General features: G+C 41.0%; 1 protein-coding gene across 3 annotated transcripts in view; it reads left to right on the top strand.

Annotated features, from left to right (window-relative positions):
- Positions 1 to 27,235, top strand: part of btbd18 (BTB domain containing 18) — a 111,530-nt gene that overhangs the window by 75,234 nt on the left and 9,061 nt on the right. For 2 of the 3 annotated variants that reach the window (XM_018095903.2, XM_018095905.2), the window contains exons 2-3: positions 9,589 to 9,629; positions 9,979 to 10,103. In XM_018095903.2, coding sequence (XP_017951392.1) covers positions 9,983 to 10,103 — 121 coding nt within the window. In that variant the 5' untranslated portion in view covers positions 9,589 to 9,629; positions 9,979 to 9,982. Of the gene's footprint in view, positions 1 to 9,588; positions 9,630 to 9,978; positions 10,104 to 27,235 lie in introns of those variants that run through there. The other variant, XM_004916118.4, reaches the window with a different exon arrangement.

Below are 27,235 nucleotides of genomic sequence, written 5' to 3' on the forward strand. Positions count from 1 at the left end.
TACTTAGCGCGTCGGCATTTTGCCCTGAGTGTTATAGGGATTGAGTGATTTGCTGGGCGTTAGTCACTATGGTCAAATAGCATATCATGTTGTGAGGGGCCTGTGGTTGCTTCGTTAACAGTAGGTATAGGCATACTCACAGGTGCCTGATTGATGCGCAGTTTGGCTGGATAGATCAGGAGTAAACAATCCCTGCTTCGCGGAGCCTCTTTTTAACCCCTTGGAAGGATGCGCGTTGCTTTTGGACTGCCAGGGAGTAATCTGGGTAGAGCGTGAGGGGGCCATTTCTCCGTGCTACATCCCTGTCCCGGTAGTTGAGAAACCGCATAATAAAGGGTCTGGGGTAGGTGCCTGCTGGTAGTGGCCGCGTTGGTATGCGGTGGACCCGTTCGATAGTCAGTAGCCGCGAAAAGGTGTCAGGCCCCAGAATTTCACGTAGCCAAGTTTTGGCAAATACTTTGGGGCAGTTACCGTCAGATTTTTTGTTGAGACCTAGGAGGCGTAGGTTATTGCGTCAGTTGCGGTTTTCAAGTTCCTCGACTTACCTGTTGGTAAGTGTTTGAACTTGTTGCCTTAGCGCTTCGATTGTTGAAATCCTATGCTCTGCTTCTTTTGTGTGCTCCCTCAGGTTTTGGAAGTCGTGGCGCAGTAGAGATATAAGGATTTTAATAGTCTCCAGTTGTGAAGTCATCGAGGCATGGTTCCCTTTTATGGCCGCCAGTAGTTCAGAGTTGGGGGTTCCATTGGCGGAGTGGCGTCCAAACTTGCTTCAGACTCTGGTGACAGTGGGCCTGTGTAGGGGGCCTTCTCCATGTCTTGGGATGCCTGGAGATGTTTGTATGCTTCTCCATCGTGTTTTGGGCTTGCTGTTGCCAGTAGCGTGCAGTTTAAGCACTGGTGCTGCTGTATTTAGTCAGAATATTAGTTAGTGGCACGGAGCAGCGGTGAAACACGTCTTCTCACAGCGCCATCTTGGCCACGCCCCCCTATTTGCCATATTTTCTGTTGTAGGGCTAGGAGGGATAACCGTGCCTTTTACATTTTAAACAAAAAGCTAGCTGTCTTTTTGGCCTACCCATCCCATCTAGATGTACCTCTATAATATGCACCATATCATACTGTTGTTCAGAGATTATGAACTTTTCCATTTACACACGTTTTTTGTAATACTATGCTTTCTACTGCATACTTCCTTACAGCAAACACAAGGTCATCTACTCAGAAAAGAAGAAAGAAGGCTTCATCATAATATATAAAAATAACGTTTTGCTGTTATTGTGGAATTTTCTCCCTGAAGTGGTTGTACTGGAAGATAAATTAGATCGCTTCAAGAAGGGGTTGGATGATTATTTAGCAAGTTAGAAAATATATGACTTACTTTTTACCAAGTTAGAAAGTTGATCCAGGGACTAGTCTGATTGCCAACTTGAGGTTAGGAAGGAGTTTTTCCTTATAAAATGCTTGAAATGTTTTTTTTTTGTTTGTTTTTTTGGGTTTTTTTTTTGCCTTTTTCTGGATCAACTAGAAGTTGGGCAGGTTCCATTTAGACTAAAAGGGCCTGTTAATGTCAGTAGAAGGATAGCTTTTGGAAGGGGTATTGGTCCTCCAGGTCCAGTGAACCAATTAAATTGAATTTTCGCATTGAAAATGAAAAGCACTGTGGGATCCTTCCATTTCTTAGTGACATCATTTAGTGCTAACATTTGTCTTGTCTTATGTTTTCTAGTCCTTGCCAACCCTTAGTAAACCCTGCTTGTTCTAGTTGCATTATAAAGAGTAAGATGGTTATCACTCTATTAGGTATCAATATTTATCATTCAGCTAAATGGGACAATAGCACATATTGTGGGACTTTTGCTTGGGGATAGTTATTATAGTTGCTTTCAGTATCTCTTATGGGTAGGTACCCCTTTGTAGAACTGGTCATTTCCGGCGAGGTGACTGTTAAAAGTAAAGTATGTATGACTTTATTACAGTGGGTGCTAAGTAGGTATGATAAAAGTACTTGCAAAGGTGCTATCAGCCTCATTCAGTGAATATCCCTGGTGCTGTCTCTTGGAGACGGTAGCTTTCCTTGATTGACAAGTGTGTGGACCATTCTTGTTGCAGACAGTGTCTTTGGATAAGTTCATTTTTGGACTTTTTTATATTGTTGGGCATAGATTACATGACATTATAAGTTGTTTACTGTGCTGTGTTGTAACTACAGTCATTGGAATATTGCTCCACAGTTTTACCAGGTAGGGCTATCTGTAGGATATGCTGCTGTTCTTGATATGTTCTGTATGGCTGGAGACATCTGGAAAGCACTGTAGGGTGATGTATGTTTTTGGCAGCTCTTTTTTTGTTTCAAAATTCTTGCTGTTCTTTAACATGGTAAAAATGTACTCATGTGCTCTGTCAAAGCACTTAGCCCATTGTGACATCTGGTAGCATGTATTTGATCATAATACTGATATGCATTAGCTCTTGGGCATAAATAAGCCTTGTAGCCTGACATTGTTTCTTCTGTTCTAGGTCTGCCATTTTGTTGGTTAATCTTTGTATTTTGTCTTCCAGCACACTATTGGCATATATTAGTTCATTATAGGACTGTACTAGTTTGGGCTAGTTTCCAGATGGTCTGTCTGTTTGCCAACCTGTCTGATGTCATCTCGCAGATCCGATAGTGTTATTAAAGTCATCCTAAAGTTCCATCCTAAGAGTAGTCAGCAGCAACTTTAATGCAGAGACTGTAAGTGATGTAGTGTGGAATATATTTGGAATGTGTACTTGAGAGTTGCTGGAGCTGCTACTTCTTAAATTGCTGCCTTCTTGGGAGAGTGGGAGATTGTCATTGGATAAATGCATTTTGGTAGAAATAATATAAATGCAAGTTATATGCTTTATGGTAGTGTGTTAGGAGCATCCTTAATTTAGAAGGATCTGGGGATCTGTGCATAAGCTGTGTAACTCCAAGCAGTGTCATTCAATGACTACTAAAGCAAATAAAGTAGTTTTACATTAAAAAGGGCATTAACTGGAGGGATGAAAACATAATTTTTCCTCTAAACTAAACCGGTGAAAGCGGTGGGTAATTGAATCTGTGAGGGTTAACTGTCAAGGTTGGAGTTTCTATGGAGAAAAAGTGTTTGTGCCATGTCAAGTGTGTCATGTTTCTAGCATAAGCTTCCATCATCTTGTCATTTTTTGTTATTCATTTGCTGTTTGCTGTATATGCAGGGATCTTTTTTCAGCGTAATCTTTATCTTTTTGGACCGCCATACTAACATGACTTATTACCAGGGCTGCTCCTGCCACGAGGCAAGGTGAGATTAATGCCTCAGGTGGCAGTAAGCAACAAGTTACCAGAAACAAATAGATATTGCACGCTCTGCTCTAGCAGAGCCAAAGTTTTATTTTAATAAACGAAAATTCAGCTCTGCTAGTGCAATAGTGATGTGTCCCCTCTAGACCCGCTCTGACTCTAAAGTTGTAAGCGTTGAGTGGGAGAGAGGGGGCAGTATCAGGCCTCATGCAGCAGCCCTGATGTTAGATTGTAATGGTCCTCCAATGTCATTTTTTCTGAAGTTTTGTCTGTGCCACATGCAAATTTAGGGAGACAACTGGAGCTTGTCTGAAGTCTTAGTGTAGTAAGGAAGGGTTTGGGTTGCTAAAGCACAGGGCTGACTTTTCTTTGGGGTACAGTCTATATAGCTGTGATGGATTGCACCTCAATGAAAGGGGGGCCGCTGCGCTAGGGTAAAGAATGGCTAAGAGGTTGCAGGACTGTTTAAACTAGGCATGGGGGAGGGGAGGTAAACTAGAATTTTATGGGAAAGCTAATGTATACCTGGCAGTGGGATTAGCAAAGGGTCATGGGGATGGAGTGAGGGGGCATACAGTTTACCAGCTGTTACAGAGAAAACAGCCAACTAGTAATCTTAGATCTAACTGTGTTACCTTAAAGGACATGTAAAGCCTACATTTGCCTACAATGTATATCGGTTGGGCACGACTCCCCCACCCAAATGGCATCATGTGCACTGCATATATCCTCTCCGCTTGCCAACACCATCACATTTTCCTAAAGCAAATAGTAGCTTTCACCAGGTGGCCATTTTTCCTGATACATAATTGGATACATTTAAATCTGCAAACAGCATACACACACACACACAGACCCTTATTCAGCATATATTTCATCAAGAATACAGGCTCACACAGGCAGAACTGTCTCTGATAAAAGTTCTGCTTTGTTTGAGCCTGAGCTAAGGAGAGGAGGTTAGGAGAAAAAAACAGCAGACAGCTAGAGCTGAGTTTCTATGGGAACCAGCAATGCAATCTCTTCACTGGCTGCTAGACTGGAAGGCGTGTTTAGCAATCTGAGCTTAGAACAATTGAGCATGCCCTCAAGCCAACAGCCAAAGCAAATTCCTGAGGGAGGGGGCCGATCTGATTAAAGGAGGAAAAGGAAATCTAAGTGATAAAGGGGACACTGCAGCCTTACTATTAACCTCTGGAGAACCAGTGTGGCATCTATTGAAAGTTTTCAGAGAGGCTGTTCACTGATTAATTTTTGTGTGTGGGCTTTACATATACCTTTAATATAAATGTCAGAGGGAAAATTAGTAACCTCTGCTGCATGCTGGCTAAATCACGGAGCTTATCCGGTAAATTAGAAGAGCTGGAATTTATTGCAAGCACTAAAAATTATGATATAATTGGTATCACTGAGACCTGGCTGGATGAAACGACTGGGCTGTGAATTTCAATGGTTACACCCTTTTTAGGAGGGACATAGGGATTAAAAAGGGTGAAGGGGTTTGTCTTTATGTAAAGCCACATTTAAAGCCATGTGTTAAAGAAATTACCAGTGACGTCAAAGGTGAGGGTGTGGAATCCCTTAGGGTAGAGATTTCAGCAGGGCTAAAGGTTACAGAGAAAATTATCATTGGTATATGCTATAAACCACCCCGTATAAGTGAGGAGGATGAGGCCCAGCTACTATTGCAAATGGAGGAGGCCTAACAACTAGCTCAAGTTGTTATTAGTGGGACTTTAATTATCCAGACCAGTGCTGTCCAACTGGTCCGTGACCCCCCTCTGTGTGGCCCCCCACCTGTCTGGCTGCTTGATGGCTTACCTTTGTGTAAACTTTAAATGGTATCAGTACTGAGCTTAACTGGCCCCATGCATGGTTCTCACCTCAGATTCAGGCTGTAATCCCTCTGTATTGTTTAAAAATGTAATCCCCTGTACTGTTCACACCTTCTTATCTCTACATTGTTTACCCCTTGCAGTGTTCACACCTCAGGCTCGGGCTGTAATCACCCATATTGTTCTCCTGTTCACATCTCAGACATTGTATGTACTGCCTGGTCTATGCTGCCTGTGTGTAGGCAGCATAGGGTAGGCAGAGTATGGCACATAGGCAGTATAGGGCAGGGAGGGTATAGCGCACACACAGGCAGCATAGGTCAGGGAGGATATGGCACACACACGCAGGCAGAGTAGGGCAGGCAGAGTATGGCACACACAGGCACCATAGGGCAGGAAGGGTATGGTACACACAGGCAGGGTAGGGCAGGCAGAGCATGGCACACACAGGAACCATAGGGCTGGCAGAGCATGGCAAACAGGCCGGGTAGGGCTGAGTATGGCACACACAGGCAGCATAGGGCAGAGTATGGCACACACAGGCATCATAGGGAAGGCAGAGTATGGCACACAGGCAGCATAGGGCATGCAGAGTGCTGTCTCTGTGTGCCATACTCTGCCTACCCTATGCTGCCTGTGGGTGGTGAACCTGGCAGGGGTTTGTTTTGGGAGTTTGTTAGCAGATAGCATAAATAGCAATAAAATGGTCCCTAAGGTGTGTAATTATATGGAGGGTTGCTGTGCTATCCACAGGGGAGGAGGAGGCATATGGATTTAAGGGTACATCTTAATATGACATAATATAATTCTTTCACATATGAATGATGGTGTGAGTGAGGACGAAGCATTTGGGTTTTTGCTGCACTACCACCATAGTGATAAAATGGGTGTGGTTTGAAGTCGGTGTGGTTTAAAGGGGGAGTGGTCAAAACTGCCTTCCATTAGCGGCCCTCCACCATGTATGCGAGAGAAATTCCAGCTCTCGGCACCGCAGAAGTTGGACAGCACTGATCCAGACCATATAAGTTAAGAGAATGAGGCCCAGCTACTAGTACAAATGAAAGAAACAACTTTTTTTTTTTTTTTTTAGGCAGTTAAAGAAACTACTAGGAATGTGATAACTAATAACTGAACTGGGCTGTGAATTTAAACTGGTTACACCATTTTTTAGGAAGGAGAGAAGGATTAAAAATGGGTGGAGGGGTTGTCTTTATGTAAAGCCAGATTTAAAGCCATGTGCAAAAGAAATTACCAGAGACACCAATGGAGAGGGTGTGGAATCCTTTTGAGTAGAGATTTCAGCAGGGCTAAAGGTAACAAAGAAAATTATCATTGGTGTATGCTATAAACCACCCGGTATAAGTGAGGAGGATGAGGCCCAGCTACTATTGCAAATGGAGGAGGCCTAACAACTAGTTCAAGTTGTTATTAGGGGGACTTTAATTATCCAGGCTGAAGTAAAGAGGTTAGCAGGTTTGTAAATATGCTAAATGACAACTTTTTATTTTAGGCAGTTCAAAAACCTACAAGGAATGATTCTCTTGGACCAGGTGATATCTAATAACCCTAAACTCTAATATTTCTAAGGGTGAACATTTAGGAAATAGTGAGCTTAGCATGGTCTCCTTTGAAATAATTTTGCAGAGACAGCTCTGTAAAGGAAATTGCTAAATCACTAAATATAAGATGTGCAGATTTTGCCAGTATAGGGGCATCTCTACAATGTATTCACTGGGAAAGGCTTTTCACTGGGTTAAACACAGAAGGAAAATTGAATATGTTTAAAATGTTGCTTAACAATTATAGAGGTCAATATATTCCCTTTGTAAGCAAGAAAAGACATTGCAACCTTTATGGTTGAATAAAAGTGCTAGTGTCAAGGTTGGTAAGAAAAAAACATGCTTTTAAAGCATTCAAGTTAGCTGGGACAGCTGAAACTTTTATCAGGTACAAGGAAGCAAATAGAGCATGCAAAAAGCTATCAGGTGAGCTAAAATAGAGATGGAAAAGGGGTATGGCAGCAAGGAATCCAAAAATATTTAGTAAATAGTACTTGGCTGATGAGAACAAGGAAAAAGCTGAGATTCTGAACTCCTAATTTTCTTCTGTCTCCAAAATTGAGGAGCCAGCTAATCAAGGCTTCCCTTTAAATCAGGGGTCTCAAACTCGCGGCCCGCGGGCCATTTGCGGCCCTCGGTACAGTATTTTGTGGCCCGCACCAACGCCTTCTCAAAAGCAATGAATGGATCGCGATTTTTATTGCGATTCAAGGGATAATGCAAGGCACGGCGGGCGGGAGCTGCTGATTGCGGAAATGACGTTATGCCATCATAACAGTTATTATGGGAAGACGTTCTGTGTGCACAATTAGCTGCTAAGGAGCTAATTTCTGCACACAGAACGTCTTCCCATAATAACTGTTATGATGCAATCAGCAGCTCCCGCCCGCCGTGCCTTGCATTATCCCTTGAAAGCCAATTTTTTGTGAAATCCCTTATGCGGCCCAGCCTCATCCTGACTTTGCCTCCTGCGGCCCCCAGGTAAATTGAGTTTGAGCCCCCTGCTTTAAATAGACCCAATTCTAGTAATATAACTACAGATGCATGGGTCACTCGGGAGGAAATTCAAAAGAGACTTGAACATGTAAAGGTAAACAAAGGTCCAGGGCTAGATGGTATACATTCCAGGTTATTAAACAAGCTTAGGTCTTTCATTGCCAAACCTCTCTTCACTTATTTTTTCACGATTCGTTGAGGTCTGGCATGGTTTCAAGGGACTGGCGAATTGCTAATGTGGTTCTGTTATTCAAAAAGGGATCCTGTTCTCAGCCTGAAAACTATAGGCCTGTTAATCTGACATCAGTGGTAGGAAAGCTTTTGGAAGGGTAATAAAGGATAGGATACTTTGAATACATTGCAATTCACAATACTATAAAATCATGCTGGCACAAACTTATCCGTAACAGATTTTGCCAGACTAATTTAATTGTCTTTTATGAGGAGGTGAGCATGAACCTTGACTCTGGAATGGCAATGGATGTCATCTACTTGGACTTTGCTAAAGCATTTAATACAGTTGATAACATTGAGGAATGTTGGCCTTGAACATAATATTTGTACTTGGATAGAGAACTGGCTGAAGGATAGATTGCCAAGAGTGATGGTAAATGGAACATTGTGTCAACTATAAGTTCCATGCAGGATTCTGCAACTTTGCAGAAGCGATTTGCCAAAATTGTAAAACTGGGCAGCAAAATGTAAAATTTGCAATGTTGAAAAGTGCAAAGTTATGCACTTTGGTAGAAATAATTTAATTGCAGGTATTGGACCCCTTATTGAAACCCATTATCCAGAAAGTTCCGAATTACAGAAAGGTCCTCTCCCATAGACTCCATTTTAACAAAAAAATTCACATTTTTAAAAATGATTTCCTTTTCCTCTGTTATAATAAAACAGTACCTTGTACTTTATCCCAACTAAGATGGAATTAATCCTTATTGGAGCCAAAACAATCCTATTGGGTTTAATTTGTGTTTAAATATTTTTTTAGCAGATTTAAGGTAGGAGATCCGAATTATGGAAAGACCCCTTATGCGGCATACCCCAGGTCCCGAGCATTCTGGATAATGGGTCCCATACCTGTATACTAAATGGTAGTGTTTTGGGATGATCCTTAATTGGGAAGAATCTGGGGAGGTCTCCCATTGAGTATGCAGTGCAGTTTTGGACTCCAGTCCTTAAGAAGGATATTAATGGGTTGGAGAGCGTGCAGAGGATGTGCAACCAAACTGATAAAGGGTATGAAAGATTTAAACTATGAGGTTAGATTTTAAGGGTGGGGCTGTTTTCCTTAGAAAAAAGGCGCTTGCGAGAGGACATGATTACTCTTTACAAGTACATTAGAGGGGATTATAGACAGATGTTCCTTCCCTTAAAAACGATCAGCACACCAGAGGCCACCCCTTTAGATTAGAGGAACAAAAATTTTATTTGAAGCAGCGTAGGTGGTTTATCACGGTAATGGCAGCAAGGTTATGGAATACCCTTCCTACTGATGTTGTGATGGCAGATTCTGTTAATGCCCAGGGATGGATTTGATAGCCTTGCGCCCCGAAGCCGTCCCCTTTCTCTTCTTCATCATAATTTTATTCATTATAGTAATCTGTCTAGACATTCTTCTTTTTTTTCTATACCATTGCTTTCCAACCAATCATATGAAGAAGGCCTGTGATCCACTATATCACACTTGTAGGCCAGTTTATAACAATATGTTGTCACAAAGAAGTTAGTTGTGCCCAATTAAAAAATATTTTTGCAGGACACATTTGTCCTGTTGGCCTACATTTGCAGAGTACTGTGCAAACTGTGCATCAGGTCCCAAAGCAGTAAGTGGGGGGTGCTCTGCCTGAATCTTAGATAATGTTTAATTAATACTTGTTTGCTCTTGTAGATATTCTTGAAAGCTTAACTTGGAAGCCAGTGCTAATTCATGTGAGTATCATCCTGAAGTAAATATTCTTACTGTTTTTTTTGTTTTTTTTTTTATAAATCTGTAAGCAGTGCTGAATTTAGGCCCAGTGGCACCCTGGGAAGTGATGCCTTGAGTGTAATGTCACTTCCATTGTGCATGGCGGCTGGGGAGGTTTTATATACAGCCCCCTGCTTGTAGGGGGGCTCTGTTCAAACCCAAAGAATCTGAAAACCACTGCTGTATACTATTCCTTGCACCCTGTAATCAGCTATTTGTACTTCTGTCTCCTGCATTGCGCTAGTAAAGTTATATTGAAGAACAATATTGATTTCATTGTGTGTATTTCTATACAATTTTTTTTTCTAACAGTGTAATGGCTTCCACTGTTCGTCTGAGATATTGGAACCCACGTCTCCTACGTACAATGTTCCTTCAACTCCAGCGGCAACAAAATACTGGTTTTTTCTGTGATGTTACCCTACAGGGTGGTGAAGGTGAGTTTTTGGACAGGGCAAAATATATAAATTTTGTAATTATAACTATAAGCTATCTACAGTATTCAATTAACAGGGTAAGGTTGGATTTGGACTGGGCAAAATAATATAATACATACAATGAAGGTGGTCCGCATGCCAAATATCCATGTTTCTCAAAGTGCTTGATTCCATAAATTTTACCAGTGTTTCAGCTCTGGCTTGGGGCATTTAAAAAAAAAAAAAAAAAAAAGGAATAAAGCACTTTGAGAAACACAGATATTTGGCATGGGGACCACCTTCATTGCATGTATTACACTCTTCTGGTTCTGAGTGACCAGTTTTAAGGGAGTGCAGCTTTAACTTTATATTTTCTAGGGTAGGAATACGGCTTGTCAGGCCTGCCACGCATGCTTCTTAAAGGAGAATGCAAGTCAAAATTTAAAAAGTATACTGCCCAATAGTCCTCCTATTGTTTTGTAAAAACGCCACACTTTTGGCTCACCTAATCAAATATTTACTTATTTTAGTCACACTTACTTCACATTTTCTAGAACAGGCAGCCATCTCTAAAAAGGTATTCTCCCTTCCTTTCCCTCCTTGCTTCATACTGCACATGTGTTTCATTCCCTCCCCTCTGCCAGATCCGCTTCTGATTGGCTGGTGGGCATGTGTAGCTCAGAACAGGAGACAGGATCAAGTTACACACATGCTCAGAGAATAGGAAGGCTGCCGCTGGCAGCCTACAGGAAGGACAGAGAAATTTCAGTGATGTCACTGTAGTCGTCACACTGCTGTAGGCTGCCAGCACCATATCTCAGAGAAGCAAGCAGGGATCTGGGAATTTAGATATGCAGTAAGTACTTAAAAAGAATGCCTTTAGATTTACTTTTAATTTATATTAACCTTTCATTATCCTTTAATAACCCCCTACATTTTCATCTAAATGTATTACTTCTACAGTGCTGCTTTGGCTATGCTGTAACTGGGTTCAGAGTTTGGAGTCTGCTACACATTAATAGTGTACTATACAGTGCACTAAAATGTTCTCTTTGTAATGCTTATAAACAGCAGCATGTTCACAAATGTTTGCTTCTAAAAGGCTACAGAATATGCGGGTGTTACCAAGACTTTCATCCTGGATATTGGCAAAATTTTTCATAAACAATCTTGTTCAGGAACTTTATTTTGCTACTTTATTTGAGGTGTAGTGATGTGCAGGCTGGCCCAGTTTTGGGTCATAAGTGGTGTCGGACTAGGCTTTCCCTGGCGACTTCCTCGCCCATGACCTTACTTGCCCCATCTCTGATGACACAGATGTCTCTGATGTGGTTTGAATAAGGGACTGGAAAAAGTATTGTTGAGAGACTGAATAGGTAGATAATTAATAGTAAGTAACAATAAAATTGTAGTCTCACAGAGCAATAATTTGTGCCTGCTAGGGGTCAGGTACCACTTATTTAAAACCTGGAGAAGGCTAATAACTCGACTATAACAAAGAACTATAACAAAGAAATGATGAAGACCAGTTGCAAAATTGCTAGAAAAAGGCCATTCTTTACCATACTAAAAGTTAACTTGAATGTTACAAGATGGCATTACACCCCAGCTAAACTTCATAAAATGTACCCAAACAGCCCCAAGGTCTGCTGGAGGTGCAACACTGCAGAAGGTACTCACTTACATATATGGCTTACTTGTCCAGTACTCCAACCCTTCTGGCAAGAGGTAATGAATACCATTAACTCTATTACCTTCATGTCACTCAAGCTAGAAAATCCTCCACTTCTGTTCTGTTATACAGTCATGGCCAAAATTGTTGGCACCCCAGAAATATTTCCAGAAAATCAAGTATTTCTCACAGAAAAGTATTGCAGTAACATATGTTTTGCTATACACATGTTTATTCCCTTTGTGTGTATTCGAACAGAACAAAAAAGGGAGGACAAAAAGCAAACTGGACATAATGTCACACAAAACTCCAAAAAATGGGCTAGACAAAATTATTGGCACCCTTAACTTAATATTTGGTTTCACACCCTTTGGAAAAAATAACTGAAATCAGTCTCTTCCTATAACCATCAATAGTTAATGTTCCTGACCGCAAACTGTAAATTTAGTAATCCGTGGGAGACCTCCTGCCAGGACAAATACTTATACGGGAACAAGAAGGACACAACCAAATGGAAGTTCAAACTTGTTCAGTTTATTATTACGTGATCATAGCTTTTATACCCCTTGTGTACATGCAGATACAAAGGAATCATTATAAAAAACATGGAGTAGAACCTCATTAGCTTCAAAGATGGCCTAGCTCATTAGCTTCAGAGATGGCCTTCAAGGACGTCCAATGCGGGACAGGAATTTTAAGGAGGACACAAGGAGTAGAAGATGCGTCAGTGCACAGATAAGATTAACTTGTTGTTCAAGGCATATATTTTGCAAGGTGCAAGCTGTGCAAGGGTACTATTTGGGAAAAACAACTTATGGGATGTTCAAGCCTTGCTGGTTGCTGTTACAAAATGGAGATACATTTCTAAAATGGAGTATGATATGCTAATGCTAAGTGTATCAAAGTTATCAAAATACATGCATATATGAATATATGATTATATTGATATGAAAATATAGGATATTATATCAAACCTCACATCAATAAGCTTCTTACACCTCTCTCCGGGAATTTTGGACCATTCTTCCTTTGCAAACTGCTCCAGGTCTCTCTTATTGGAAGGCCTTTTCCCAACAGCAATTTTAAGATCTCTCCACAGATGTTCAATGGGATTTAGATCTGGACTCATTGCTGGCCACTTCAGAACTCTCCAGCGCTTTGTTGCCATCCATTTCTGGATTCTTTTTGACATATGTTTGGGGTCATTGTCCTGCTGGAAGACCCAAGATCTTGGACACAAACCCAGCTTTCTGACACTGGGCACTAGAGTGCGACCCAAAATCCTTTGGTAATCCTTAGATTTCATGATGCCTTGCACACATTCAAGGCACCTAGTGCCAGAGGCAGCAGAACAACCCCAAAACATCATTGAACCTCCACCATATTTCACTGTAGGTACTGTGTTTCTTTTCTTTGTAGGCCTCATTCCATTTTTGGTAAACAGTAGAATGATGTGCTTAACCAAAAGTACATTTTGGCAAACTGTAGTCTTGCTTTTTTATGTCTCTGTATCAGCAGTGGGGTCCTCCTGGTTCTTCTGCCATAGCGTTTCATTTTATTTAAAAGTCAATGGATAGTTTGCGCTGACACTGATGCTCCCTGAGCCTGCAGGACAGCTTGAATTTCTTTGGAACATGTTTGGGGCTGCTTATCCACCATCCAGACTATCCTGCATTGCAACCTTTCATCAGTTTTTCTCTTCCGTCCACGCCCAGGAAGATTAGCCGTAGTGCCATGGGTTGCAAACTTCTTGATAATGTTGCGCACTGTGGACAAAGGCAAATCTAGATCTCTGGAGATGGACTTGCAACCTTGAGATTGTTGATATTTTTCCACAATTTTGGTTCTCAAGTCCTCAGACAGTTCACTTCTCCTCTTTCTGCTGTCCATGCTTAGTGTGGCACACACAGACACACAATGCAAAGACTAAGTGAACTTCTCTCCATTTATCTGCTTTCAGGTGTGATTTTTATATTGCCCACACCTGTTACTTGCCCCAGGTGAGTTTAAAGGAGCATCACATGTTTGAAACAATCTTATTTATCCAGAATTTTGAAAGGGTGCCAATAATTTTGTCCAGCCCATTTTTGGAGTTTTGTGTGACATTATGTCCAATTTGCTTTTTTCCTTCCCTTTTTTGTTCTGTTCCAATACACACAAAGGGAATAAACATGTGTATAGCAAAATATGTGTTACTGCAATACTTTTCTGTGAGATATTCTTGATTTTCTGGAAACATTTCTGGGGTGCCAACAATTTTGGCCATGACTGTATACAATACCTGAAAAAAACATTACCCTCTCTGATCCTTTAACCTTACACCTTCTGCAAACAGCAAAAGCTTTAATACCCAAGAAATGGAAAACAGCTCCCCCCCCTTACCCGAATGGCTAGCAAATGTTGAGGAGATACGAAAAATTGAAGAACTATCATTAATGTTACAAAATAAGAGCTCACAATATTGGAATATATGGTCCCCTTGGGTTAACTTTGTTAAATCTATTTGATATTTTTGGAAAGAAAATTTATTTTTGCTTGTGTTAACACAAAAAAACAAAACTGTACAAAACCGATCAGTTATACATCTATACTGGCATAAATATACTACTGGATATTGACAAATGTAATTTTGTTATGATTGATAGCAATGACTTGTTATCGGATCTTGCTGTTTGATACTTGTAATCAAAGGATGTTATTCATGGACTACCCTCCCCTAACCTACCCTCTTCTTTTTTCTGTACCCCCTCCACCTTTGGAAAATACAAAATAAATAAAAAGTTGAAAAACTTAAATGTGAACCACCCCTTTGATGCTGATGTTAGCTTTTTTCCATTCTAAAAACAGATCTGTAAATTTGTTTATAGTGTTTGCTATGGCAACCAGAGGCATTTGATGCCATTCACACTTGGGGGAAGGGTATTTAGTAATTTGTATTAGTTACAGTCTGGTTTACTGTCCTTGAGAAAGCACAGTTAATGTTTGAAATGTCAAGATTTTTTTCAGTAAATGCAGGGCCGGAACTAGGGGTAGGCAGAAGAGGCAGCTGCCTAGGGCGCAATGATTGGGGGGTGCCAGGCAGCCTCTCCTGCCTACCCCTAGTCTGCGATCCGCACACCACCCCGCTCCGCTCTCAAACTGCGCGCCAAACAAAACGGGGGTGCGCGATTCTCAAACTGTGCATGCGCGCCAAACAAAAGGGTAGGGGGGGTGCGTGATTCTCAAACTGCGCATGCGCGTCAAACCAAAAGGGGTGGGGGTGGCTTGCGCGATGCAGGGGCGAGGCGGCCGACCAGGTAGCCTAGGGCGCCCGGTCGGCTCAGCCCGCCCCCGAGTAAATGTTTTCATTTTTCTGTCGAGTTTCTGTCCTTATCCGGAAACCATGATCCAGAAAGCTCCGAATCACGGGAAGTCTGTCTCCCATAGACTCCGTTTTAATCAAATAATTCAGAATTTTAAAACGGATTGCCTTTTTCTCTGTAATAATAAGTACCTTGTACTGGATCCCAACTAAGATATAATTAATCCTTATTAGATGAAAAACAATCCTATTGGGTTTAATTAATGTTTTATAGATTTTTTTTTTTTAGTAGACTTGATGTACCGTATATACTCTAGTATAAGCCGAATTTTTCAGCCCCAAAAATGTGCTGAAAAAGTCACTCTCCGCTTATACTCGAGTATATGGCTTGTCTGGCACACAGGGGAGTGCACGCCGAGCGCGCATGTAGTCATGTAAGCATTAGAGATGTAGCGAACCTCACAAAAAAAGTTCGTGAACCCGTTCGTGAACTTCTGCTAAAAAAATGCGAACTTTGCGAACCCCATAGACTTCAATGAGAAGGCGAACTTTGAAACATAGTAAAGCCATTTCTGGCCAAAAAACTGATTTTAAAGTTGTTTAAAGGGTGCCACGACCTGGACAGTGGCATGCCGGAGGGGGATCAAGGGCAAAAATTTCTCTGAAAAATACGTTGTTGACACAGCGCTGCGTTTTGTGCTGTAAAGGGCAGAAATCACACTACATTTCTAAACTTGTGTAATAAACTGCTTTAAAACGTCCGGTGTCTACATGCCAATCAAGTTGTGTAAAGGTTACAGCCGGTTCACACGCAAAGACAAAACGCTGCAGTAGTGGATACGGAATATATTATTGCTGGTGGAAAAACGTCGCTCAGGTGCTTTTATTGCAATGCAATGTCACTACTATCTGTAACGTGTTTGGTGCACTACTATGAACAACAGCAAACAGCACTGGACACGTTAAAGAACAGTACACCAGTCCCCAACACAGCTAGCACTGGGCTCTATAAATTACAGTAGCAAAGTAAAAAAACACAAATAAAAAAAATTATGTGAATGTGTGGTTGGTGCTGGTGCACTACTATGACCAGCACACCTGTCTCCAACACACACAGACGGAGCTGCAGTACACAATGAAAAGAAGAGTAACATTAATCAGAAAATAAAAGCAGTCCTTACAAGGACTATTGGGTTACAGCAGATGAGATCAGCAGGATAGCTGCCCACAGCAGATACATACAGAGCAGTAGAAAGTAGATTACTAGTCAGCAAAGCTACCTAAACTGCCCCTCAAACCCCTGCACAGCTCTCTCCCTATGCTAACTCATCAAGCACACACAGGCAGAATGTAAAATGGCTGCTGGGCTTCGGTTTATATATGAAAGGGAGTGGTCCGTGGGTGGTCCAGGAGGGAGAGCTGCCTGATTGGCTGCCATGTATCTGCTGGCTCTGGGGTGAGAGGTCAAAATTTGGCTCCAGCTAAGGCGAACCCAAAATTGCGAACATGGCTAAAAGTTTGCAAACTTGCGAACGCCCGATGTTCGTGCGAATTAGTTCGCCGGCGAACAGTCCGCTACATCTCTAGTTAGTACATACAAATTGCCCCGGAGATGTCTTTAGCTACTGAAAATTCAACAAAATAACTGGATTTTTGTGGGGTGAAAACACAAAAAAACACATTGACCCCCCAAAACCATATATTTTCGGAAAGTACATATTCGGGTAAATTCAAAATGGGTATCCATGTCTTTCTACTCCAAACTACAGAGTCGCAATGCTTTCCCAAAATTGCCGGTTTTGAAGAAATACCTGAAAATCGCATCAAACCTTCCACTTTCAAGCAACTTACCACCCACATAACATTAGGTACCAAGAAAACACATCCTAAATATGAAAGCCAAGGGTCCACTGAAGAGTTTGATACCCACTGTGCATAGGATCACCGATGTTTCTGGCATTGAGAGACCCCAAAAGGAAGTTAGTGCATACAAAGTGAATACACTGCAATATAAGCTACCGGCATGTGTATTATGTGCCATAAGACCCCCTAACAGTATGGAGACCCTAGAAAACCATATATTTTTTGAAAGTACACATTCTGACAAAACAAAAATGGGTAAATACATTTTTCTACTGCAAACTACAAAGCTATGCTAAACAGAACGGTTTTTAAGACATTTCTGAAAATCGTCACAAAGCTTGCAATTTACTTAATTATGTACCCCTACATTTTGTAACGTATCAACATAAAACATTCTAAATATGAAAGCCAGGGGTTTACTGAACAGTTTGATGCCCTATATGCATAGATTTACCAAACTATGTGGTGTATAGGGGCACCCAAATAAAAATAGTGCATATGAATTTTCACATATGACACTCCGGCTTGTGCAATTTTTGCACCTGGTATGTGTATTATGTGCCATAAGGCCCCCTAAAAGTATGGATACCCTAGAAAACCATATATTTTCCAAAAGTACACATTCTGACAAAACAAAAATGGGTAAATACATTTTTATGCCGCAAACTACAAAGCTATGCTAAACAAAATGGTTTTTATGACACTTCTGAAAATCGTCACAAAGCTTGCATTTTGCCCTATTATGTACCCCCACATTTTGTAACGTACCAACAAAAAAACATTCTAAATATGAACGCCAGGGGTTTACTGAACAGTTTGATGCCCTGTATGCATGGATTTACTAAACTATGTGGGGTACAGAGGAAGCCAAATTGAAATACAGCAGACAAAATGTCCATGTGCAAAGACAAGTAACAAAGAACAATGTGAAATGCAGTAAAATTGCTTTTTTTTTTATCCTAGTGATATCTGCAATCAGAATCACAGTTTGAGTATTTTGGTTTGGGCAAATTAGTTGTGAGAGATGCAATGGAAAAGGTCATTATTTGGTGTATTTCCACCAGTGTTTAACCCTTTCCCTTGCCAAAACCGTAGGTACTACGTTGTTTTAAAAAAAGCAGTTATATGCCGACGACGTAGTACCTACGGTTTTGGTACTAGTGTCATTTATGTCAGCTGTGCCCCCAACACCCTCGGCAAGGAGCCAAGGGGGCTGGCAAGTTGGTCCAGCGATGCGATCGCATCGCAGGACCTAGCTACAAGCAGCAGACCGATCGCATGCGTCTGCTGCTTGTACTGTCTGTTCCCCTGCTCCTAGCCCCGCCCCTGCACTTCCTGTGCTGCGAGGACTGCCTGCGATCCCTGAGACCTTCTGCTGGTAAGTGCTCTTTATTTGCCTAATACACACTCACACATATTTACAGGCATTTACACACATTTACACACACATCTACACACAATTTAGCATTTTTATTATTTTTTTTCCGATTTTGCACATGCTAGCACACTTTAGCACACTTATATACACACTTACACACTATCACACAAATTTTAGATGTGTGCAGACATTTGTCTTTAGTTTTTTTCCCTAAAAAAATTATTTTGGCAGCATGACTATTGGATCTATTATTCTAACCACTAATTACACTGTGTTGTGACTTATTTTGTTGTTTCATCAATTTACACAATTTTTGTGGTTTTATTGCATTTTTATCCCTGTATATCTGTTCCTAATCTGTTTTTAGCGTAGCTTTGCCATGCAGTACTTTGGTGTAGAAAAATAACTTTACCTATTTTGAATTCCTCAGAATGTGTACTTTCCAAAAATAGGTTTTCTGGGGGTCTGTGTATAGTTAGGGGGGTTACTGCACATAATACGCTGTCAGGGGGCTCTGTGTGCAAAAGCTGAGCTGGCAGGCGAGAAATCCTTATGTGCTATTTTCATTTTGGGTTCAGTAAATACCGCATACTTTGGTATATCTATGTATATTGGGCATCAAACTGTTCAGTAGGCCTCTGGTGTTCCTATTTGGGGTGAATTGCCTTTGTACGCAAGAAATTGTGTGAGATAAATGCGGCGAATCGCAACATTTGTATGCAATTTTCTGAAATGTCATAAAAACCACTAACTTTACGAAAGCTTTGCAGATTGGTACTTTGGTGTAGAAAGGACTCTTTACCCATGTTGGATTTGTCTGAATGTGTACTTTCCAAAAATATATGGTTTTCTGGGTTTTTCTGTACAGTTAGGGTGTCTTACTGCACATAATACACGGTCAATGGGCTTTTTTTTGCAGAAATTGAGTTGGCAGCTGAGAATTCCTATGCACTATTTTCATTTGAGTGCCTCTGTACACCACATACTTTGGTAAATCTTTGCATATTGGGCATCAAACTGTTCAGTAGACCGCTGGCATTCATATTTAGGGTGATGTGTCATTATATGTAAGAAATGCTGTAAGATAAATACGGCAAATTGCAACAATTTTAGGCATTTTTCAGAAAAGTCATAAAAACCATCAACTTTAGGAAGGCTTTCCAAATTAGTACTTTGGCATAGAAAGTCTTCTTTACCCATGTTAGATTTATCAGAATGTGTACTTTCCAAAAAGATATAGCTTTTAGGGGTCACCCTACATTTCTGCAGCTTCTACCCCTCATAAAACTGCCATGTGTTTATGAATTAGGTAAATGTAAGCCATGAAATTAGACCTCTGGGGTTCATATTTAGGGTGTTTTATCTTGGTACCTAATGACCTGTAGAAAATAAGATGCTGCAATATGGAAGTTTTGAGGTGATTTTTGGAAATGTCATAAAAATCGTCAAACTTAGGAAAGCTTTGCAGCTTGGTATTTTGGAGTAAAAAGAAATGGGTACCCATTTTAGATTCAGGGGAATGTTTACTTTCCAAAAATATATAGCTTCCTGTGGTGAGCGTACTTTTTTGTAGCATTATCCCACATAAAGCATGTAAATGTGTTGATTTTGAAGGAGCTGAAATGACAGAAATGACAGTACATATGGGGGTATAATCACATTGGGGCCCCTACATGCCACATACTTAGGTAAACCTATACATATTGGGCATCATACTGTTCAGTGGGCCCCTGGCGTTCATATTTAGGGTGTTTTATCTTGGTACCTAATGATATGTGGGAGATAAGATGCTGCAAACTGGAAGCTTTGAGAGGATTTTTGGAAATGTTATCAAAATTGCCAAATTTAGGAAAGCTTTGCGGCTTGGTACTTTGGAGTAGAAAGACAAAAGTACCCGTTTTAGATTCGGGGGAATGTGTACTTTCCAAAAATATATGACTTTCTGGGGTGAGTGTACTTTTTACTAGCTTTATCTCACACAAAATGATGTAAATGTGTTGATTTTGCAGAAGCGGAAATAACAGAAATGATAGATCATATGGGGGTATGTTCACATTGGGGCCCCTACATGCCACATACTTAGGTAAACCTATACATATTGGGCATCATACTGTACAGTGGGCCCCTGGCGTTCATATTTAGGGTGTTTTATCTTGGTACCTAATGATATGTGGGAGATAAGATGCTGCAAACTGGAAGCTTTGAGAGGATTTTTGGAAATGTTATCAAAATTGCCAATTTTAGGAAAGCTGTGCGGCTTGGTACTTTGGAGTAGAAAGACATGGGTACCCATTTTAGATTCAGGGGAATGTGTACTTTCCACAAATATATGGCTTTCTGGGGTGAGCGTACTTTTTGTAGCTTTATTCTACATAAAATGATGTAAATGTTGATTTTGCAGGAGCTGAAATGACAGAAATGATAGATCATATGGGGGTATGTTCACATTGGGGTCCCTACATGCCACATACTTAGCAAAACCTATACATATTGGGCATCAAACTGTTCAGTGGACCCCTGGCGTTCATATTTAGGGTGTTTTATTCGGTTACTTTATGACCTGTAGGAGATAAGATACTATAGACTGGAAGCTTTGAAGTGATTTTTAAAAAAATTCAGAAATTTTGATAAAAACCAATAACTTTAGGAAAGCATTGCGACTTGGTAGTTTAGAGTAGACAGACAGTTCTACCTATTATGGATTCCTCAGAATCTGTTCTTTTTAAAAATGTATAATTTTCTGGGATAAACCTTCTTTTAGTGGAATTTTTGGCCTTGAAATCTAAAGTATGCAGCTTTCTGAAGCAGTGCTTTGGAAATTTGGTAGTGTACTACTGGGAGTTTTTGACCTATACAAGTGAGAAATCTCCATAAAACTATATATATTTGGTATTGGCACGTTCAGGAGACATGGGACTTTCCAAATCAGTTGTAATTTCATGCATAAACTAATTTTTGTTTCTGGTGCATGTGTTTATATTATGGAAAATATGATTTTTTTTTCATTTTTTAGACATTTAGAAGCCTATATCTTGTTACAGAATTGGAATTACACAAAAATTCTACCATATTTTAAAAGCTTCAGTTGTCCTGAAATAAACAATATATAGTTTTCCTGGGTAAACTAAAAGTCCCCCCGAGGAAAGGCCCCTAAAGTGATACCAAAAACAAGAAAATAAATAATAAAAGTAAAAATCTATCTAAGGAAACAATGTGCAATAAATAAAACAAATATATAAACTACGAAATTCGTACCAAATTAAGCGTTGAGGTCCAGGTGTAGATACCCCGAACTTAACACTAATGTAGAAAGGCAAAGCCCATAAAGTCCAATGAAATCAATTTCACTCACCCAGGTCCCAAGGTGGTCCGGGTGCTCAGGGCCCCGAACCCGTAGCCAAGGAGATTATTCCAAATTCAAACGAAAGAAGCACCAAGCACTCCGGATTTCAAACGATAAAACCCATCTTTATTAGTCCATTAAAATGCGAATACCTAATACCTCAGAATCAATTCTGAATCAATGATTCTAAGGTATTCGCATTTTAATGGACTAATAAAAATGGGTTTTATCGTTTGAAATCCGGAGTGCTTGGTGCTTCTTTCGTTTGAATCCCTAAAGTGATACAGTGCAAAATGTCTGGCAGTAGAAGTTCCACTTTGTCCAAAATGCAGTGAAAGGGTTAAGGTGGGATACAAGTAGAACCAGGAAAAAGGCCTGGTTTTACATCAGGTAATGCTGTGTTTATGTTACTGGCTTAGGAAAATCCAAATAAATAGGTTCCTGGAGTAAATGGAGGGTTAATTGGTTAGGTCCTCCATTCCAAACTCTCTTTAATGTTTTCAGTTGGCCAGCTGTAGGGAGCTGCCCGATTAGGCTGCAGGTGAGCAGCAAATAAAAGGGCTGTGTGATTACACAGGGGTTAGAGAGAGCAGAAGGTTGATCCTTGACTCAGAGTAGGTCACTCTCAGAGCAGGGCACAGGGCAGGAAGTTGCCTGCCTGTGTTAGGAACTCCCAGAGGAGCTGGGGGTGCCACCTGCCACTGCCAGGAGCAGAGGGAGTTATGACAGACGGATGAGTGCTGTCATAAGGCTTAAGGTGAAGCCTGAGTGTTCCAGAGTGTGGAAGTAACCCTGGAAGGTGAGAGCCCTGAAGGAGGGACATATCCTAACACTGAACTGTTTATGAACTGCCTTATGTTGATGTTGGGAAGAATTTGCCCTAAATAAACCTGTGTTTGTTTGAAGAAGTGGTGTCCCTGTCTCGTATGCTCCAGATCCTCTGCATGCCTGCCTACCATTGCTAATTCCCCCAAAATTACGTGTACAGCATGTCACTTAGTTTTACAGACAAAGTCAAGTGAACAACAACTATGCATGACTAAAAATGCAATTAAAATTATGCCCGGGAGATCCACTGACATTAATTTAAGAAGACTCTTTACCAATTTACAAATCCCTCACTTAGAGACGAGCACCAGGGTTGTGGCCTCCCTAGTCTCCGCCAAAGCTTTTGACTCAATTGAATGGGGATATCTATGGGAAGTCTTATCCGGCTTCGGCTTTGGCCAATCATTTTTAAAGTGGATCAGGCTGCTATACCAACGTCCCACAGCAAGAGTCCGAGTAAATGGGATCACATCTCCCCCTTTTTCCTTGGAAAGAGGGACTCGCCAAGGCTGTCCACTCTCACCAATATTGTTTGCCCTGGCAATAGAGCCCCTAGCCATACTGATCAGGAACTCCCCGGGTATTAAGGGCCTTACATATGGTAATATCAAAGAAAAAGTATCATTATATGCAGATGACCTACTAATATATATATATATATATATATATATATATATATAATATATAAAACAGTCCACCTTGAAAAAGGTCCCAAAAGGGACCGAAACGTCGGTTGTACATGCAATTATAATACACGAGAGATTTTTTGAAACACAAAGACCCTTGGTGCTGGCTGTTTTATTTTGATATTTATATAATATATATATATCTCGCAGATCCCAGGGATTCGCTGACCTCTCTGTTGCAACAAGTGGATAATTTTGGCCACTATTCCTGCCTGTGAGTCAACTGGGATAAATCAAACCTTTGTCCTATAGATCCTCTCCAACCACAACCCGTCGTACCCAATATCTCTCTAAAGTGGGCAAATCAATTTAAATACTTAGGAGTTTGGATAACTGCAGATCCTACTAAATACATCTCACTTAACCCTGACCCCTTACTTGCGGATCTTAGGGGCTCTGGCACACGGGGGAGATTAGTCGCACGTGACAAAACTCCCTGTTCGTGGGCGACTAATCTCCCCGAGTTGCCATGACCCGCCGGCGAACATGTAAGTCGCCGGCGGGATGGCACATGCGGCGGCGCGATTTCCTGAAATCGCCGAAAAAGATTTGCGCGAAATCGCGCCGCCGCGTCTGCCATCCCGCCGGCGACTTACATGTTCGATGGCGGGTCATGGCAACTCGGGGAGATAAGTCACCCACTAACAGGGAGTTTTGTCGCGGGCGACTAATCTCCCCGTGTGCCAGCGCCCTAAAACCCTAAAATTTTTATACATACTGCATAATGCCCCAATCTTTATCCCCAAAGTCGTCTTTAAGAAACTTAATCAAATTATCCTACCATTTGTCTGGAACAATCGGCCCCCTAGAATGGCCTGGACGAAACTTTGCGCTCCCTTAACCGAAGGAGGCCTAGCTCTCCCTCACTTTTATCACTGCTTCTTAGCCTCGCAGATACACTTTTTACACTGGTGCTTTATTCATGACCCTTATAACCCAAATATGCAGCTCCAGGCAACAATACTCGGCTCACTGGAAGGACTAAGTAATTTTCCATATCGACGCCTTAAAGACACAGGCCCACTGCCAACAACTCTAACTAACCCGCACAAAGCCTGGACCATAGCACACTACTCAAACACCCGCCACCTTTACTCACGTCTAGGCTTCCTCTGTGGGGTAACCAATACTTACCACAATTTAGATCACTACACAACTTCGTATATTGGCCTCGCCACAATATTAAATATCTGGGAGATCTTATGGAACACTCAACCTTCCCAACATATGCACAGATCCGAGAGAAAGCTCAACAACCTACTCTTCACTTTTACAAATATCTGCAGCTGCGATCAGTGTTCAGGGACCAATTTGGCACTCTCACCCCTCAGCTTATTTCGTTAACAGTGGAGGTAATCCTCCATTCTAGTAATCCAGCAAAGTTTACCTCAAATCTATAACAAAACTTACTCTCAGCAGGCCCCAAACCCTTTAACTCGGCACAAATATGGTGGACTTCCCAAATACCAACACTCACCCAAGATGATTGGGAGGAGGCAACAGACCCCATGTATAACTGTCTCATCTCTACTACAGACAGATTGATACAGTATAAAACCTTTCATCACCTGTATATCACACCATTAAGGTTGCACCAGATGGGCCGTACCCCAACAGATAAGTGCCCGAGATGTGCAGCTAAGTTCTGGTCAGCAGTCACTAAATACTTATCGAATAACTTAGCCTTCCCTACTGTGACTGCTCCCAAAACTTGCTTACTAGGAGTCCTAGACAGTATAATTGCTCAAAATAACTCCCGGATACGCAATGCATTGGATGGGCTCTACCCTGCCCACCGTTACAGCCTGGAAGAATCTAGTGAATGCGGTAGCTCCTCTATATAAACTCACATATGAGACTAGAGGCGCACCTGATAAATTTGACAAAGTTTGGGGCCCTTGGTGTGAACTAGAGGGAAACTGATCGATCCCGCTCCTAGTTGCATAGTAAGTCCCCCAGTACCTTCCCACCTTTTCTGCCACACCCTGAATATCTTACTCAGTAAGGTGACGGACCCAATATGCTGGAACTGCTGCCAGACTCACATTCACACTCTGTAATGTTACACCTATCCCTTTGATTTTGGTAACAAATGTTAGAGATAGACCTGGAAAAGAAAGTCCAATACGTTTTCCTCATTGTATTATTAAATGTGTTACTTTATGTTTTTGTTTGTATGAAAATTAATAAAATACACCTTTAAAAAAAAGAAAATGCAATTAAATGGCTAAACATGCAATAAAATGACTAAAAATGCACCAAAATCACAGAAAATGTAACAAAAACACCAAAATAATTAACAAAAGGTATTGCGCAGTGCGGTTAGTGAATACGCAATCCGCAATGGCAATGAAACATTTTTTTCAGGCAAGAATAAAAACGATGCGATAAAAAAAATTACAAAATTACATAAGTGTGTGTGTACACATGGCAAAATGTGTTTTGTGTGTGTGTGTGCAAGTAAGTGTGAGTGCTGTAAGTTGTGTGAATGTGTGAAACCCCCCATCTTCCCCCAAAAATGTATGTGTAAGTGTGAGTATAAGTATGTATTAGTGTATTATGTGTGTGTATGTATGTTTTTTAACACTTACCTGGGACAAGCAGTCACACAGATTCTCTGGAGGTGGGAGGAAGGACCCAGGAGCCGTGCTGCAGCTTCTTTCTTCCGATCAGTCAGTATGCAGAGAGAGGGAGGGGGAGAGCAGGAAATGACAGGCACGCACAGACAGCATGTCTGCCATTTCATATGGGGCCCCATGGCGATCGCGCCCCAGGGGCCACTCGTTCCCCCCCTCTGCTCGTTGTCTAGGGGCTGGGGAACGAGCGGGGAGCAAAGGAGCGGCTTGAAAAGCCGCTCCTCCGCTTCCAAACCCGGAAGTGCAGCAGGACGTAGAATCTACGTCCTGTGGCACTTAGGTACTTATATACACAGGATGTAGATTCTACGTCCTGTGGCACTTAAAGGTTTAAATGCCCAAATTGTACTTCTTGTAGATATACGACTCCTGGAGAATCTTTTCTACATCCTCAGACTGGCAAACGTCTGTTTATCAGGCATCACATTACTTGTACTACATCATATGTCATTTACATGATTATGTGCCCATGTGGCCTTTCGTATATAGGCAAAACTGATCAACCTTTAAGATTACATATGGATGGACATCGTTCAGCAATTAGTACAGCATTTCGAGATGGGGTGACAAATAAACCAGTAGCTAAGCATTTTCTAGAGTTTGGGCATAGGCTACCCACTTTTCGCTATATAGTGATTGATCATGATCCCCCATTAAGGAGGGGTGGCAACAGGTCCAACTGCCTTCTTCAGAGGGAGGCATTTTGGATCAAAACACTGAATACACTGGCTCGATTTGGTCTAAACGAATATTGTTCATTTTTATGCTTCCTTAACCAACGCTAGATTTTTGGTGTTATCCCACTCCACTGCCTTGGATATATATATATATATATTTTATACATATGTTTCATGTTTTTATTGCTATATGTGTTGGGTTTTATACCTGACAAAAAAGTTTTTATTACATTGGTATAGTATTACACTGGTTGACTTCACCTTCACTAGTTTGGGTATATTGCTAAATGTGTATTTAGTATATTCTATGCTTTCATACCTAAAAAATAGGTTTATTGCATCGGTATATTGTATATTGCCAAATGTGTGCACAGTTTAGTCTATGCCTTTATACCTTATAAAAAAAGTTTTATTGCATCAGTATATTACTATACTTGTTGACTTCACCTTCACTAATTTGGGTATATTGTCAAATGTTTGTATATTATTATTATTATTAACATTTATTTATAAAGCGCCAACATATTCCGCAGCGCTGTACAATAAGTGGGTTACATACATTGGACATACAGAGTAACATATAAAGCAATCAATAACCGATACAAGAGGTGAAGAGGGCCCTGCCCAAAAGAGCTTACAATCTACAAGGAGAAAGGGTTGAGACACAAGGTGTGGGAATGGGCATGACCAGAGTTGTGAGAGGTGGGGCACAGGGTATTGCTAAACTAGATTAGGGTAAGCCTCTCTAAATAAATGTGTTTTTAGAGAT

This window comes from Xenopus tropicalis, chromosome 7 (assembly GCF_000004195.4).
Source record: "Xenopus tropicalis strain Nigerian chromosome 7, UCB_Xtro_10.0, whole genome shotgun sequence".
Taxonomy (NCBI): Eukaryota; Metazoa; Chordata; class Amphibia; order Anura; family Pipidae; genus Xenopus; species Xenopus tropicalis.